Source organism: Podarcis raffonei, chromosome 2, assembly GCF_027172205.1.
Source record: "Podarcis raffonei isolate rPodRaf1 chromosome 2, rPodRaf1.pri, whole genome shotgun sequence".
NCBI lineage: Eukaryota > Metazoa > Chordata > Lepidosauria > Squamata > Lacertidae > Podarcis > Podarcis raffonei.
The window spans coordinates 29,978,465-29,994,737 of NC_070603.1; the positions used below are offsets into that span (position 1 = coordinate 29,978,465).

The 16,273-nt window shown below is 39.7% G+C and overlaps 1 protein-coding gene across 4 annotated transcripts in view; it reads right to left on the reverse strand.

Moving 5' to 3' along the window:
- The window catches only part of RPTOR (regulatory associated protein of MTOR complex 1), a 308,928-nt gene that overhangs the window by 83,926 nt on the left and 208,729 nt on the right, over positions 1–16,273 (reverse strand). For all 4 annotated transcript variants that reach the window (XM_053375518.1, XM_053375517.1, XM_053375520.1 and 1 more), the window contains exons 12-16: positions 12,171–12,254; positions 11,125–11,235; positions 3,218–3,292; positions 1,737–1,802; positions 1,365–1,556 (exon numbers count right to left, since the gene is read on the reverse strand). In XM_053375518.1, the coding sequence (XP_053231493.1) occupies positions 1,365–1,556; positions 1,737–1,802; positions 3,218–3,292; positions 11,125–11,235; positions 12,171–12,254 (528 nt within the window). The remainder of the gene's footprint in view (positions 1–1,364; positions 1,557–1,736; positions 1,803–3,217; positions 3,293–11,124; positions 11,236–12,170; positions 12,255–16,273) is intronic.

The following is a 16,273-nucleotide window of genomic DNA, read 5'->3' on the forward strand; positions in this document are numbered from 1 at the left end:
CACAGGACATTGGACATGACATTATGTTTGCTGACTGGGAACAGTTATGGACCACCGGTATAAAGTTTACGGCATGTAATGCCTTAAGAGAGAATATTATGAAAATGATTTATAGGTGGTACATGACCCCAGTCAAGCTTGCAAAAATTTATCATTTGCCCAATAACAAATGCTGGAAATGTAATGAAACTGAAGGTACTTTTTATCACCTTTGGTGGACGTGCCCAAAGATTAAGGCTTTCTGGGAAAGGATCTATAATGAAATGAAAAAGGTGCTTAAATGCACTTTTGTGAAGAAACCAGAAGCCTTTCTCCTGGGCATGGTAGGCCAATTGGTGTCAAAGAAAGATAGGACGTTTTTTATGTATGCGACAACAGCAGCAAGAGTACTTTTAGCAAAGTACTGGAAGACACAAGAACTACCCACACTGGAAGAATGGCAGACGAAGGTGATTGACTACATGGGACTGGCTGAGATGACTGGCAGAATCCGCGACCAAGGGAAAGAGACGGTGGAGGAAGATTGGAAGAAATTTAAAGTTTATCTTAAGAACTGTTGTAAAATTAACGAGTGTTAAAATGTTATGAGTAATGTAAAATAGAATTGCAGCGATAAACAATTGGACATGAGAAAAAGGATTGAAAGGAAATGTTATAAGTAATTAAAATTAGGGGTTGCTGGAAAGATTTAAAACAGGGATGCAGAAAAAGGAGGTATGGGGAAGTCGCTGAAAGAAGGCTTAAGGAAAAGAAGGTTAAGAAATTATACGTGTTTATATGTTTGTTTGTTTAGGTATTGTTTTGTATTGTCTTTTAATATGTGTTGGAAAACTAATAAAAATTTATTTAAAAAAAAACTACAAGTGGTGAGTGTTCTTTTAAAAGAGGCATTCTGTCTTTTCTCTTACATAGAAGGGAACGTATATTAAAATATGACATCTGCTACAATGAAGAAAGCTTCCTTCAGAATTACTATTTTTACCCATATATAGAATTAATTACTAGATAAATCACTCAAAACTCATGAAATTAATTGACTAAGATTTCTTTTAATCATGTTCATGCCTTATTAGTTAAGATCTTCATAAATTAAACAGCCTTTGCAGCTGTTTCATTAGCCAGCCACTTTAATGGTTATTTGAATTGTTTTAAAAGGTGTTTTATATTTAATTGCTGTACACTTGCCCACATATGTTACATGGTGGTACAGAAATACTTTCATCAATAATTTGATTTTTAAAAGTGAAAGAATACTTTCAAAGTTTAGTGTTGTGTACCCTGATCAGATCAAGTAATATAGGGAAGTTGTTTTGGGTAGCTAAGGCAAGCACATGAACCACTCTCTCCACTGGATGCTGTATTACCTCTGGGATTGGATCAGAGAGAAGGCTGTAGAGCTTTTCATGGGCACTGTCCCTCACACCGCACCACCTTGCAGAGTCAAAATTCTGCCAAATTCGCCCCAAGCAAATAGCCACCCACTGGCGCAGAAGAGGATGTGGATCATTGAGCTGCTCCAGGCAAATGGCAATCAAGTTCCCTTGAAGACAGGCTTCCTATAACAAAGGGCAGAGCATGATATTTTAACGCGTTATTTGCCGATAAAACAATTCTAAGGAAAACAACTCTTTTAGAGCAGCATAGATGCATGGGGTAAGGTCCCTAACATTTTTATTCAAGATTATTAAGGAGGTCAGATGTAGAGCCATCCACACCATTCCTCAACTTTTACTCACCTGCCCGGTATTGTAGTTGTTGACAATCACTGCCAGAATAAAAGCTGTCATCGTCCTATGTTCAGCCTGAAAACACACACAAAAGATTGAGGATTAGATAAAATAATAATATTACCTTGAATATTTCAAGGTAAAGATATTATTATTATTATTATTATTATTATTATTATTATTATTAAATCCTTCCTGTTGGAACTTGCCTCTTTTGACACTGAGGGTTCTCAAAGGTCTCCCTAACTTAACAATCCAAATTAAATGAAATAATGAAAATGGCCTTGAAAATGACTTAATCTCATTTGCTTGTATGACTGCCCTTTCAAATAGAAGCGTGTAAATTCATTTAACTGTGGGTTCAAGCTTTCTAAGGGTACAAAGGTGGAAAGTGCTTTTAACTTTAAATCACAAAACACAACGTCTGCCACAGCAAATAGACAGACACGTTTCAGACAAAATAAAAAGGTTGCACAGGATTTGCATCCTTCTCTAAAAGAATTCTGAAAATTTTCTGTCATCTCTACCTCTCCATGTGTCAAATACCTTTTGTGCTTCCAATACATTTAAAGAACTATATAAACATTTCCCAAAGACAGTACATTTCACATGCAGTGTGGGAAGACTGGAAATTATTTTGTATGACATTTTATTTTCCCTTAAGTGCAAGATTACAAAAATAATAATAGAGAAGAGAACAGGGCCCGACTGATTCATGCTAGCAACAGTAGTGAAGTTTTTAAAAAATACAAAAAAACCTACCAGTGCCCTTACTGCAATATTCTTTTTCTTTAACAGGCTTAAAATACATTTATGGACAATAAATAACCCCTTTAGTTCATTTATTGTGGTCTCTTTCACAAGAAGAAATTAATACTGAGCAAAAGAAAAAGGTGTGCAATTTAAGATTCTTCTTTGATTTATGTGCCCCACCTCATCCACATTGTAATAACGTAAGACTAGCCCTGTTGGACCACATCAAAGGTCTATCTAGTCCAGGTTCTCATTTCCCAACAGTGGCCAACCTGACACCCCCCCCCCCGGGAACCCAAAAAGTAGTGAATGAAGATAATGCCCACCCCACCAATAACTGGTATTCAGTGGCATACTTCCTCTGAACACGGAGGTTTCATTTAGTCATTATGGTTAATAGCCACTGATGGACCATGAATTTATCTAAACCCCTTTGAAAGTCATCTAAGCCTAAGTCCACAAATGCAGTGTGTGAAGAAATAACTTCCCTTTGTCTGTCCTGAATATACTGCCAAACCATTTCATTCCTTTAAAGAAGAGGGAGAAAGTGTCCTCTAACCATTTTCTCCATGCTACTCATCAACAGGACAGTTGCATGTTACAACTTTGTGTAACTTCTAACCACCTACAAAATCAACAGTATGGGTGCCTCATAAGTGCAGCACATGAATCAGCATAAGTTCTAATCAGAGAGGTGGGATGGTGGATGGTGGTGAAGACTGATTATTTGACCTTACCGGCATGTAGGGATCTGCCAAAACAGAAAGGAAATATTTGTGACCATTGTCCTTCACAAGGTCGGCTTGGCATGACTGAAAAACAAGACAGATGGGGTGGGGGGAGAGAGAGCAATAAGCTGAAGATAATTTATTTTTAGTCTTCGAATGATTTCCATTTAGTTCATCAATTGCACGTGTACAGAGAGTCCTTGAAAGCAATAATCAGGAAGCCAGTTATACAGATAACAACTCAGCTTTGGCTCATTCCGCCTAAGCAATGTACTGGGAGTACAGCCATCTGCAAGCCAGGTGTAGAAAGAAGCGACATCTCCCAGACTACATAACTATATTTATTCTGTAACTGACAAAATTCGGGGTCTTCCTGTTTCTTTCATGCCTCCTTTGACTTTTATGCTAAACACAGCCATGGGGAGAAAGGGAGTGACTTTAAACTTTCCTTTTCAGCAGCTACCTTGGGAACCAGGTGGCTCATTTGGCATTGGCATTCTTCTCTGTTCTCTGTATCTGATGAGGCAATTTGAGATGGATATGCCACAAAACCCAGCTTAAAGAAACTTGGTCTGTTCTGAAAACTCAGAAAAAGCTGTCTGGAAGATGCACGTACATCAGTGATACGCAGATGTTGCTCCCCTCTGCATACGCCTCTCACCATAACACAGATCCTGCAGATTTTCTGGTCTAAGCCCCAAGGACAGGCACAGGGATTCAGTTTATTGCATGAAAGCAATTGTACCATGAATGGTAGAATTTGGCTTCCGGCAGTTTTCTAGCCATTACTGTTGCAGCAGTATGACAACAGTGTTGATTAAAACTCTAAGACAGGGATGGCCAACACAATGCCCTCTAGATATTGTTGGACTACAGCTCCCATCATCCCTGACCATTGGCCCTGCTGGCTGCAGCTGCTGGGACTTGTAGCTTAGAAGCATCTTGAGGGCATCATGTTGGCTTCCCTGCTCTAAGAGTAGAGTGCATTTGCTCTGTCCTTACGTACTGGCCTTTAACATTTATTTAGAGTGTTCCATTCTTCCTTGGCTTCTACTAATGGGCTTTCTGCAAGGAGGAAGAAGTACCTAACTCAGCTTGGGTGAGCCAATGACAATTACAGCCAACAGTGAACACAGCTTGTGCCCAATGAACCATGATTTAACTTATTAGACAAAAACTTGCCAATATTTTGACAACCATAAAGTACTCTATTTAGTATGCTCACAACAAGGCTGTAGAATTTAGTTGTTTATGTCATATCAAACCTGCAATGGTCTGAGCAGTGAGCATTCTTCCTAAACTGCAGGATACTAGATTTCTGTTCACAGACCCTTTGTGAAATATCAAGTGAGATGACCAAACCAAACGTAACCTTTCTACAGCATGTTCCTCAATGCTAATTATTCCAAATGTTCTACTGTGTAGAAAAATGTAGAGGAAATAAGAAAAGGGCACAAGTCACTAATAAAAAGTCTTCAAACTCATGTTTGGTCCCCTAAAGGCCACTAGGTTGAGAAGCATGGTGTTGTAGTTATGAGATGAAACTGTTAAGCTGGGACCTATTGCCAGACGAAAATCATCTCAAAAGCAGGCCGAGCCAACGTCAACAAAATGCTAATTTACAGAGTGAAGTTGAAGAAATGGCTGCAAAAACACAAATGTCAAATCATGGCAGGGTTGTGTCTTGGATAAACTGCAGCAGGAGGAGAAAGGCATACAGGAAAGAAATGGCAAAATATGGAGAGGAACTTCAGGATCAAGGACACAGAAGCAGCATATAATCTTCTAGAGACTGAACTAAACCTGACAGCATGTGTTTTGGCCTAAATCACAGGGATGGACCTAAAATCCTTTCATATTGTGACCAAGAAACATATGATAGGATGGCCCAATGTTGTTAGGAGAAGGTTTGATTCTTAACAACTGGTGTTGGCATGGTGGGAAACAGGTTAAGCTCCCCCACACAGATGGCGTCCCTGATTCAACCCCTTTTATTCATTTCCAGTTTAAATGAATGTTTCCCAGAATTTTGCTGTGTCTGATAATAAGGAAATGACATAGCCCACCTCTCCTGATAAGAGAATAATTCCCTTTGAAAGTGAGATTTCCCCACGTTTCATATTGGATGCCAATTAGATGAGAATCAAGCAGGCTGGCTTTTAGTGCTAATAAGGCTCATTAGCAACTGCTTCTAGAAACATTGTGCACTTGCATGCCAGTTTAAGCATTGGGGATGACATATTAAGGCCAGAAAAAGAGGATGAATGAACACACGCACACGTACATACATACATTTATATGAAAGACTAAAGTGACAATAGGTAGAGAGAAGAGAAAGGAAGGAAGCTGACTTTGCTTTGAACTCTCTCCAGTGAGTTCTGCAGGATGCTAAACACCAGGTAGGTAAATAGTAACCATTCTTTATTCCTGATTGAAAATGCAAGAAGGGTGGGGGTCAAACAAAGCGGGTGGGAGAGACAAAGATTCAAGAGAATAACTACACTGTTCAGGTAACTAAAGCTGCTTGTTGCAGACAGCTGCAAAGTAGGAGAAAATGACTGAAGCCAAGCTGTATGTATAAGCAGGCTTAACTCTTGCTGAGGGTGGGGGTGGGGCTTGCTGCTTCCAATGAATGGTTATTTTGGGCTCTCTTTTAATACTGATGCCAATTAGGTAAGTGGCCACTTATTTGTCCAGAAACTGGTTACTACTTCCACCAGATTCCAACAGTATACTGCCTGCCTGAGGAAAACAGACCCTGCAGTGGAAGACTCTGGTGATAATATTGAGCATTAATCTGTACTCTCAATATGATACCTGGGTGGGGGGGATACTGAACGTACATCAGCATCAATGGCATTGCCCTCCTTCAAGGAATCATGACATACCAGTAAAAACAGAATGGTGGCAAGCTTGCTATGAAGGTGGTATGAACTGCCAACATCTGTGAGCAATTAAAGACCTCTCTGCACGCAGAAGAGGGCAGGTAACAACGGGCTTTCATTATCAGCTGCATATTTCCTCCCTCAGCAGGGAAGAAAAAATATGAACCTTGTGATGCTGAAACACAAATCTGAGGGTGGCACATACCTACTCAAGCTCAAGTATAAGATGCTAGATTCATCATTGAAGGGCACAATCTAAAATAAAGGGGTGTTGGGAACATTTTGTTTGGTCACAAGATCTCACTCTTCCCTAAAATTCTACTAGTGAGATTTTTCAGTAGTACATTATTACACAGGTTAAAGAGTCACCATCTTCCCTTTTGAAAACCTCAGTATACTTATTTAAATGGGCATTGACATTAATGCAGTAAAATACTGAGCAGTTGCTCTTTTACTAATGTGGTTATTTCTATCTCTACAATAAGCATCCCACTGGCACCATTATTACATGGAGTTTAAATTAACACTAGTTAACTTATGTACTGTCAGGAGCTGGATGGTGATGGTCAATTATACTATCATTAATGAGGTGATCACAGTTCTAAGTTACAACTCCTTAATTCCAGTGCCTGCAGGCTAGCAAAGGATATTGTTTATATTTGTCTATCTATGGCCTTAAGAAAGAATTCTTAAAACAAAAACAGGAGAGCTGGAAGATCCAGTCGTCTGATTTCAGCTGCCCAAACATTCTGATTATGTAGGAAAGTTATGAATGAATACTATTGGGAATTTAAAAATGTATTATCCACCAAATCTAAACCTGATGTTAATACATGTTCATTACTTGATCTAACATACCTTTACAATGACTTAATGATTGGCACATCACATGATCACTCCGATAGGATGGTCAAGGGAAATTTCATTCAGGATTCCCCCCCCCCCAGCTCATTAATATTCCCAGTAAAAATTGGCCTAGCAAAAGTCCCCACAATACAAATTATTATTATTTTATTAATATTTATTAAGTTTATACACAGCCCTTCATCCAAAGATACCAGGGAGGCTCCCAACAGAAAAATACAAAATGAGAATACAAAATACACAATAAAACAAAAACCAAACAAAACCAATAACCCACCTCCCACGAACACATTTAAAAAGCCATAGAATGTTAATCAGCCAAATGCTTGGTTGAAGAAAAACTTTTTCACCTGGAGCCTAAAATATGTCACAAAGGCCCCACGCAAGCCTCCCTCTACAAACTGTAGATCCTTCTTCAATGGCCTAGAGATTACGTGCACTCCTAAAACCACTGCTTCAACAGTCATTCATTGGGTTTGCACTGGCTGAATAATACATGGAGATGGAGCCCAACAGCATAGGCTTCTTTCCTTCTGGACATCTTACTTTAATCCCCAACATCCTAGGGCAGGCAAAGGCAAACTCGGCACTCCAGATGTTTCGGGACCACAACTCCCATCATCCATGACCACTATTCCTGTTAGCTGGAGGGCTGAGTTTGCCTGTGCCTGTCCTAGGGGAAGGGCCGTAGCTCTGTGATGGAACAGCTGAGGTCCTAGGTTCAATCCCCAGCATCTCTAGATAGGGCTGGGAAAGACTTCTGCCTGAAGAAGCCACTGCCAATCAGTGTAGACAATACTAAACAAGATGGATCACTGGTCTGACTCAATATACAGCAGCTTCCTATGTTCCCATATGGTTGAAGAGTCATATTACAACACTGTGTCAATACACTACCCCCAAATGCCCCCCATGTCAACAATAGCTGTGCCCATATTTGCTCAAGAGGGTTGGCAGGCCTTCTGCTTCTGTTGCCTACTATGTGTGTGTCTAGATGGACATTATCCAGTATGTCTAGTTGCAAAACACAACACAACACAACTAAACATGAATACTATGAATACTGCAGCACCAAACCAAGTATTCAAACACTAAAGTGGATATAGAAACAAAAGATGTCCACACAAAGTGCCCATACAACTCCTGCTGGCTTTGCCACTTTGCTCATTCTGCACAGTCAAAACATAAAACAATATTTTTAAAAAAGGAAAGGCACTAACTAGACACAGTCCAAAACCAAGCTTTCCAATATAACACACACTCATGCATACTTGTGGCATCCTCTCACTCCTCTTTTTCTGATCTTTTAGTTCTTTGTTCATCCTGCAGACAAAACCATGAAGTGCATAATATTTTTCTGTTCAGAAGAATGTAAGAGAAAAGCTAGTTGGAAGAATGAGTAAGTAGACTACACTGAGACTTCAATGGTGCAACAGTATACATAGAGTGTGCAACCAAGCCATAATCCAGGGATCAGTGCTCCAAACCATAAAGCTGCCCCATAGCATATGCGCTGAAGAGAACATGAAAAACAATAGCTCTAATTGAATCAGAACCAGGGAAACATTTGAACTCAAAGTCTGTTTTAAACATGATTTTTATTAAATCCTGTTCTCATATAGGACTCTAATCTCGATTACTTAGCTTTAGAAATTCTGCAGGACCAGAATGAAAGAATCATAGAATGGTAGAGTTGAAAGAGACCTTGAGGCTGATCTAATCCAGGCCCCTGCAATGCAGAAAAATGCAGCTGTCCCGTATGGGGATCGAACCTGCAACCTTGGTGTTATCAGCACCATGCTATAACCAACTGAGCTATCCAGGTATTCCCAAAAACATTAGCTGGGCCCTGAGGTACAACCATGTGAAATTAAGTATATGCTGTACAATCTGAAAAGGATTATGTTAACCTGGTAGTTCTGTCTAGCAACCCACTACTACTAAAACCTCACTGATATTTTAAAAATATTTCAACTGTTCCAAGTGCTTTCACATGTAATCTAGTTGTGATCCGTACAACAAGCCCATAAGGAAAGTCAGCATTGCTGTCTTCCATATTGCAGAAGGTGGGACTGAGGCTGAGAGATAGTGATTTGCCTAAGGTCACTGAGCAAGTTCACGGCTGAGGCACAGTTCATAGCTTAGCCACTACACTGCACAGAAATACACTTTTAGCTTTCCTCCACTTTCTACCTTCTTTTTCTTCTGTCGCACAGATGTGATTCACTGCAGCTGAACAATTAATCACTACATCTATCTTTCAGTCAACACACCAAAACAACAGCTTCTCATGATTGCCTACAGCAGCTGGGATAATGCTTTCACTTACATTCAAAGGACATTCCCCTGCAGACATTGTTACCTGACATAAATCTTGCAAAATGACTAGCTCTGGAATGCCATGGCCATGCAAGAAACATACCCATAAGAGCCTAAACCTTAAGGGATAATTGCTACTGGGCTGTTAGGCAACAAACCGTGTCCTATGCCCCTCCCAGCCCCCTCCTCTACTTTTAACACACTGCATTTCATTCTTTGTCACACTATGACGGACAGTCATGGAAATCTAATATGTAATGGATTTTGGATATACACTGCAAACACAAATGCTTCTATGCCTTCATTTTTATGTTAAATTCCCCATTAAGGGATCGGAGAAAGAAACGGTTGGGCATTGTCACCTTTGGGGATCACAGGTTGACAGGGAATCCTTTTGTGATGGACATTCCCCCTAAATTTGCTATTATACTTATGGTTAATGGGAGGGGGGATGGTGTGTGAACATGAGATGATGTTTCACAAATGATAAAGGAGGAAAAAGTACAAATGTTTCCCAGCCTAAGATATTATATCCAGTGGAGTGAACAAAACATGGAAAGGGCTTCCTGTCTCAAAATCCCAGAATTGCTGCAGAATGCTGGATCATAGAAAGCATAATGCATAAATGAGGTCTAAACTCTAAAGGATTTACATCTCTGGCACTCTAAAGCATGTACTTCAGTCTAAGCTGGAAGGCTACATCCGGCCTTATCTTTTAAAGACGGGAATGTGTTCTGTACTCCCTGACAACAATTTCATTGGCATATTGGCCTCCACGGTGCCGTGTGCCAGATTCAGTGAATATATTCTTATTCTGAATTATACATGGAGGCTTGTATCTCCAAGCCAAACAAAAACATGTATCAAAAAAGAGCTTTTTCTTCCCCAGAACAGCTTGAAGATTACTTTTCATTTTCTTTGCAGTCCAAAATCCTCTTAAAACATTATCCAAAATATATTTAATAACACTAAACATAACTCTGGATCAGCAGGAAAGGATGCCAGCGCGTGATCATGGCTCTTTCCTCCTGCTTGTGCTTAAAGCATTAATCAGCAAAGGCAATCAAAATACTTAAGTCAACACAAATACTGTAAATGTCAGGCTTGTAAAAAAATATCTAGTTTTGATGTTGTAATACTTATATTGGTTAATCATTTCTGTCTGCAATTACCTTTATGCACAATGCAAGCTGATATACCTTTAGGTGAATTAAAAATGAGACTAGGAAGTGAGACAGACATAGACATACAGAGTCAACACACAAAATGACCATTGAGCTTTTAATAGCAGGATCTACCAGTAAGTTCCAGTAAATCCCAACTGGCTTCAACGTAGATGGTCAGACAGACAGACCGGGAGAGCTACATGAAGACAGCCCTGTATTGGGAGGTTTTTAATGTTTCATCTTTTATTATGTTTTTGTATATGCTGTAAGCTGCCCAGAGTGGCTGGGGAAACTCAACCAGGTGGGTGGGGTATTATCAACACCCCCCCAATAACCCACCTCCCACATTTAATAAGCCATAGAATGTTAATCAGCCGACTGCCTGGTTGAAGAGACACTTTTTCTCCTGGAGTCTAAAGGTGCCAAGTAAGCCTTCCTGGGAAGAGTATTCCACAAATTGCAGGAGCTGACTAGGTCCCTCTTCAATGGCCTGCAGATTGCATACACTCCTAAGTCCAACTTGCTCATGGTTCCACATTAATTCCCTTTGGGCAAGTCTCTCATATTAATGACATTCCTAAGCATGAACAAGTTATCTCACGTGTTGGCTCTGCAATGAATCAAGACAGCCCTTTTAACATATTCTGCATCATCACTAAATTAACATTTCATGGTTACTCACACTGTCCACTGCAAGGATTTTGGCCCAGATGAAGACCAGAAGAGGTCTTAGCTCTCGAGCAGAACTCTGGAGAAGCTTTAGCACATAAGGGAAAATGCCAACAGACAGAGCCTAGAGGAAGAGAATTTGAGAACCAAAAATAAACTTAGGAAGTGTGGAGTAGGTGAACCCAGCACAAACGCCTGACAATGAATCACAATGATCATGCTAAAGACATAATCTCAGCATATTTGTTTCAGGTCAGTTTTATTCAAGGATATCAGCTGCTTTTTTCAATCTCATCTGGATTGCCAAAACTGAGACTTAATTTAAAACCACATTTCGCTCAGTGCACAACGTGCTTACAATGCATTGCTCTCCACATCTCTCATTTGACTCTTCTTGCTTCTACTAGGAGGCAGCTTGCAAAAAAAAATCTAATCAATCCAAAAAACGTTATTTCTAATGGATACAGGGCTCCATTTCTTTGCTTTCTCTCATTTTAATTTAAGTTTTTACTTTTACTTGTACATAGTTATTCCACCAATGGCTTGTGCACAAGCCATACATAGTTCAAATCCTCAGATGTTTTTGACCCAATTTTTTTTCTCATTTAAGGTCCAGGTAGGCCATGTTTGAAGTATGGATAAAATTTACAACAGCTGGGGAAGAATCTAGTTTATTTTCATTTTACTCAGGCAGCTTGTTCAATAAATCCAACATGTCCATAAAAAACTGTATAAACATTCACATTGCGTTTCTTATTATCACTCTCCGTAGCCTCAGATGAAATTGGAGAGGCCAAACAAGGATGGGATTGCCATCTTCAGCTAATGTGTACTACAAATAAAGGAATTCTCATCAGTTCTATAGCCACCCGAAGCTCTGGAAGCCTAATTTATGTTGACCTCAGGGTCATACAACTCCTGAAAACTAGTGTCCAGTTCTTCAAATTTGTGAGACATTATTTTTTTATAACCTGCAAGGATGAATTCTTCACTCATACATGTTCATTATATAGCCAGCATCTTTCATTTTCCAAAAAGATGGCCATAATAGGTACCTACCAGGCTAACAGCCCAGGGACCTAGGTCCAAAAATCGTCCCAGTAAATCAAGAGCTCGCAACCGATGCACTTGACTTAACAGCACCTGCAGAAAAAGGGAAAGAGGGAGGAAAAAACAGATTGTACTGTAAAGCACCTGAAATTTTGAAATTCTGGAGCATATGCAAGATCAGGGAAAGGTTATATTCAAGCACCAACATCTCAGTTTCAGAAAAATATAATTACTGTACACAACGTGGACTACAACTGTGCCATGATCAGAAACAAAATAATCCACTTGCAGAGCAGATAACTAAGAAAAAATACCAAAGTATACCACAGAATACATGTAAGGTCACACATGATTTGCATTATATGATCAAGGAATTAAGCTTTCCAGAAAACTCTTACCCATTGCAGATATGGAAACATAACATAAAGTCTAAGAGAACATCAAAGGCACTGCCTTCTTTCTGTATCTGAATACCATATGTCGAGAACCCAAAAAGAAGGCTATGCTGTGTTATCATGCATTGCTAAAAGTCTTCCACAGGCTTTTGTCCAGTCAGTGTTGTAAGCAAGTACAGGACTAGAAGAAGAGAAGTGTCTTGCTTAAGGTCACAAACGAAATACTTGAGGGTCTGAGCTCCCAAGCCCCAAACAATTCTTTTGAAACCACCTCTCACATCTGCTGTTGCAACACAACCCATCTCAGAAGGTAAACTAGAAATAGCATTTAAAAATAAAATAAAATACATGCTACAACAACAAGGCCAGGCAGCTAAGGTGCTCTGTCTCCCCTTTAGTCTCTCATTCAAAGTGTAAGAGGCTGGCTCCCAGAGGTGGGAAAGCAATGGCACTGTGGTTTGCAAATGGGCAGCTACCTAATCAGCAGGTGCCTACCCCATTTGTTGGTCAACTTCCTCCCTACAGCCCTACAGCCATGATTAGGCGGAGCAGGTGTCTGATGGACATTCCAGAGGAACTCATAAGGGCAGGCAGGGAGTGCACTCAGCAGACTATATTTGTGTTCTTGTGCTACTGCAGTGTGCTGGAGCCTCAAAACCTTAGGATCATGGCCATGTAAGCTACAGAACAGTTAATCTACATTGTGGGGTTTTTTTAACTGTGTGCATCGGGCAGGACAAGTGTTGCCAGTTGCTGCCAGCTTCTCCAGTTCTTTGCTCCTGCTAGGGCAGCACTTTGCTATTTTTGCAGGGGATGACTTTCTAGATGAAGCTAAGGAAAAGGTTGAATCTGTGGTGATGTGTGTGTGTGTGAGAGAGAGAGAAGCTGGGGAGGGGAGACCAGAGAGATTAAACTGAAAATTGCATCTCCAGTCCAATATATAATGAACAGCAAGAAGCTATTCAAAAGGAATTGGAAGCAGTAATCAGTCTTTGTTTTCCTTGGCAAATAGATGCTAAGAGGTCAGAGTGGAGAGAAAAGGAGCAGGAGGAAGCTGCACATTAGTAATTTAATACAGACTCATTAAAACCACATCCAGCTATGTTAATGAGCTGGTAGATCTACAGACCTCTAAAGTATGAAGGCTCCCAAATACAAGATTATATATTAACATGGCATTAAAGAATAAAGTAATCATTTACCAATATATTTCAATAGTATGCTGCATGGCTTTGGCTAAAAATGACTGGATTTATAGTCAACAATCCTTACTGGTTGTCTGCGTTTTAGGACATTAGGTTGCAATGGAATTTCAACAAGTCTTTTAAGCGGAGATATGAAATTGCTTTAATTGTTTTTACATATGAAATCGGTTTATATGTTTTTTACTGCTGATGTTTAAATCACTTTGAGATGTTTACTAGGAACTTAGCACCCATATAACAGATGCTAAACCGTAACACAAAATTCTAATAAATGGGTATACCACAATAATAGTCAAATGACTTTTTGGGGGGAGTTTACCTATTTGAAGTGCTTGCCAGATGCACAGAAATATTATCAACATTTACCCTTCATTGTCTTAGTGGATCATCAATACCTTTGAATGATAAAATCTGTAGGTGTAGACTGTAATCTTCTGAATGCTACAGTTATTGTGGGTACCCTTTCCCGACCTTACTCACGTAGCCCCTACATAGAGACAGTTACTATAGCATAAAAGAGCTATCTGTTAAGGGTGCTTCCCAGTCATAGGAATGCAAATAGAAGACAGTTAACTCTTTATTGTCAAAGATAACACAGTCGTTTCTGCAGCTCTGGATAGCTATGCACACCAATCTAGCAACTAGGCAGCTATTCTCAGGTCTGTGCTCTATGGAGCAGTTGCAGCAACAGGGGACTCCTCCCCCTTCCCCCATTCATGTACCTTCCTCCCATGGGATGCGTGCACACATTTAGAGACTGCAACTTCCTCTACTCATCCCTTTTCAATCCCCTTCTGGTTCTGGGGTACAGTGGTGCAGGAGAGGGTGGGGTCTCCTGCCTCAACAGGTCAAGGAGCATCTAGGAAAGGGAGGGTGTTCATCAAGTGGTGCTGCATAGTTCCATTCCTCCCTCCCATATCCATGTCCTCATCCTCAAGTGCTGATCTGAACCAGAGACATGAGAGGGAATCATGACAGGGGCCAAATACTCATTTCAGTCACCCAGTTTAACCCCAGTTGGGTTATTTTCAATTTGCTTAACATTTCACTGTCCGAAATAAATTGATGTTATCTGCAAACTGGCTACCACACTACACACCTCACTTGCAATTAAGTGACCTGTACTGTTTACTTTCCTCCACTGTAAAAATAGTCTATCTGTTGTACCTCTTTGCCTCCTATTTTTTAACGAGTCTATAAGAGAAGCTGGTCTCTTATCCCATAACCTTTAGAAGCTTTTGGTGAGAGACTTTGTCAAGCTTTTGGAAAATCCAAGAACACAAATATATTCTGGATTGTCCCTCTCTATATGTGTTGAAAAACAAGATTTCCCTTTGCAAACCAGTAATTAGCTCTCAGCAGGACTTATCCTATAGGTTAAATAACTCTGCCTTTTATAAAACTTTTCCCCAATTTACCTGAGACAGAGGTTAGTTGGATATACCCAAGACATTTTAAAAAGGAGTGTTATATTCAGCATCTTCCTTTCCAATGGTAAGAACACTGGCTTTTAAGCAATTTTACATTTGATTTCTTAAAGAACTCTCATGTGAACAGCATCTGGCTCCAGACTTCTAGATAGTGTTCTGAACTGACTAGAAGGAGTGGATAAGGCATTAGGAAAGACTTGCAAAGGGGAGATTATCGTAGTCCAGCAGGAGATAAACAGAACATGAACAATAGCTTCAGCAATAGATACAAAAAGGAAATTATAATCCTGGAGATAATGAAAAGGAGGAATGAAGTTAGACAAACACAACTTGGCCATGCAAAGGGCACTGGAAATTTCTGTATTAACACTTTTTGTTCAGCAGAACGTGTAAAAACCAGTTTGGAGAGGATCAAGAATATAGCAGGCAGGAGAATAATAAGCAAAGACAGCAAATATAACTAGGTAGTTTGGAGATGAGGGAGATAATTCAGCAGGAGGAAAGCTCTACACTCAAGATATTTTACATGTATTGGAAAAGTTGTTCAGTAATTTTGATAAGATCTTATTTGACAAGTTCTAACACAGAGAAAATCTAAGGTGCACCTTTGAAAGGGATTCCAAAAGAGCATACATACTGAGTGTGTGTGGCACACTAGTGAGATCTAAAAATTTTTTTTATTTTAAACTTGCAAGGCGTCATATAAGAAAGCCACCATAGTATCTTGTGCTTTTAGCCTTCTAGGAGCACATGAGTAAAAAATGGGTCAAGCAGCAAGAGTAACAAGGCTGAAAGTACCGTAAATAGTTGAACTGGGTGGTTACATTGGGCGTGGGGCAATGATTTTCACCATCAAGATACATTCAGCCCTTGTCAAGACATGGTTGGCTACCATAAAGCAGACAATACAATTAATAATAAAAGCAATACTCCCTCACAAGCTGCATATACTGGTACTCATTGCTAGAAATGGGCACAGAAACTTGTCTTTGAAAAATTATGTTTTAATATTCTGATTCTTAATATTGCAGATATATGGAAAACAAAACTATTCTTTGTTTGATACTAAACAACAGTGAACT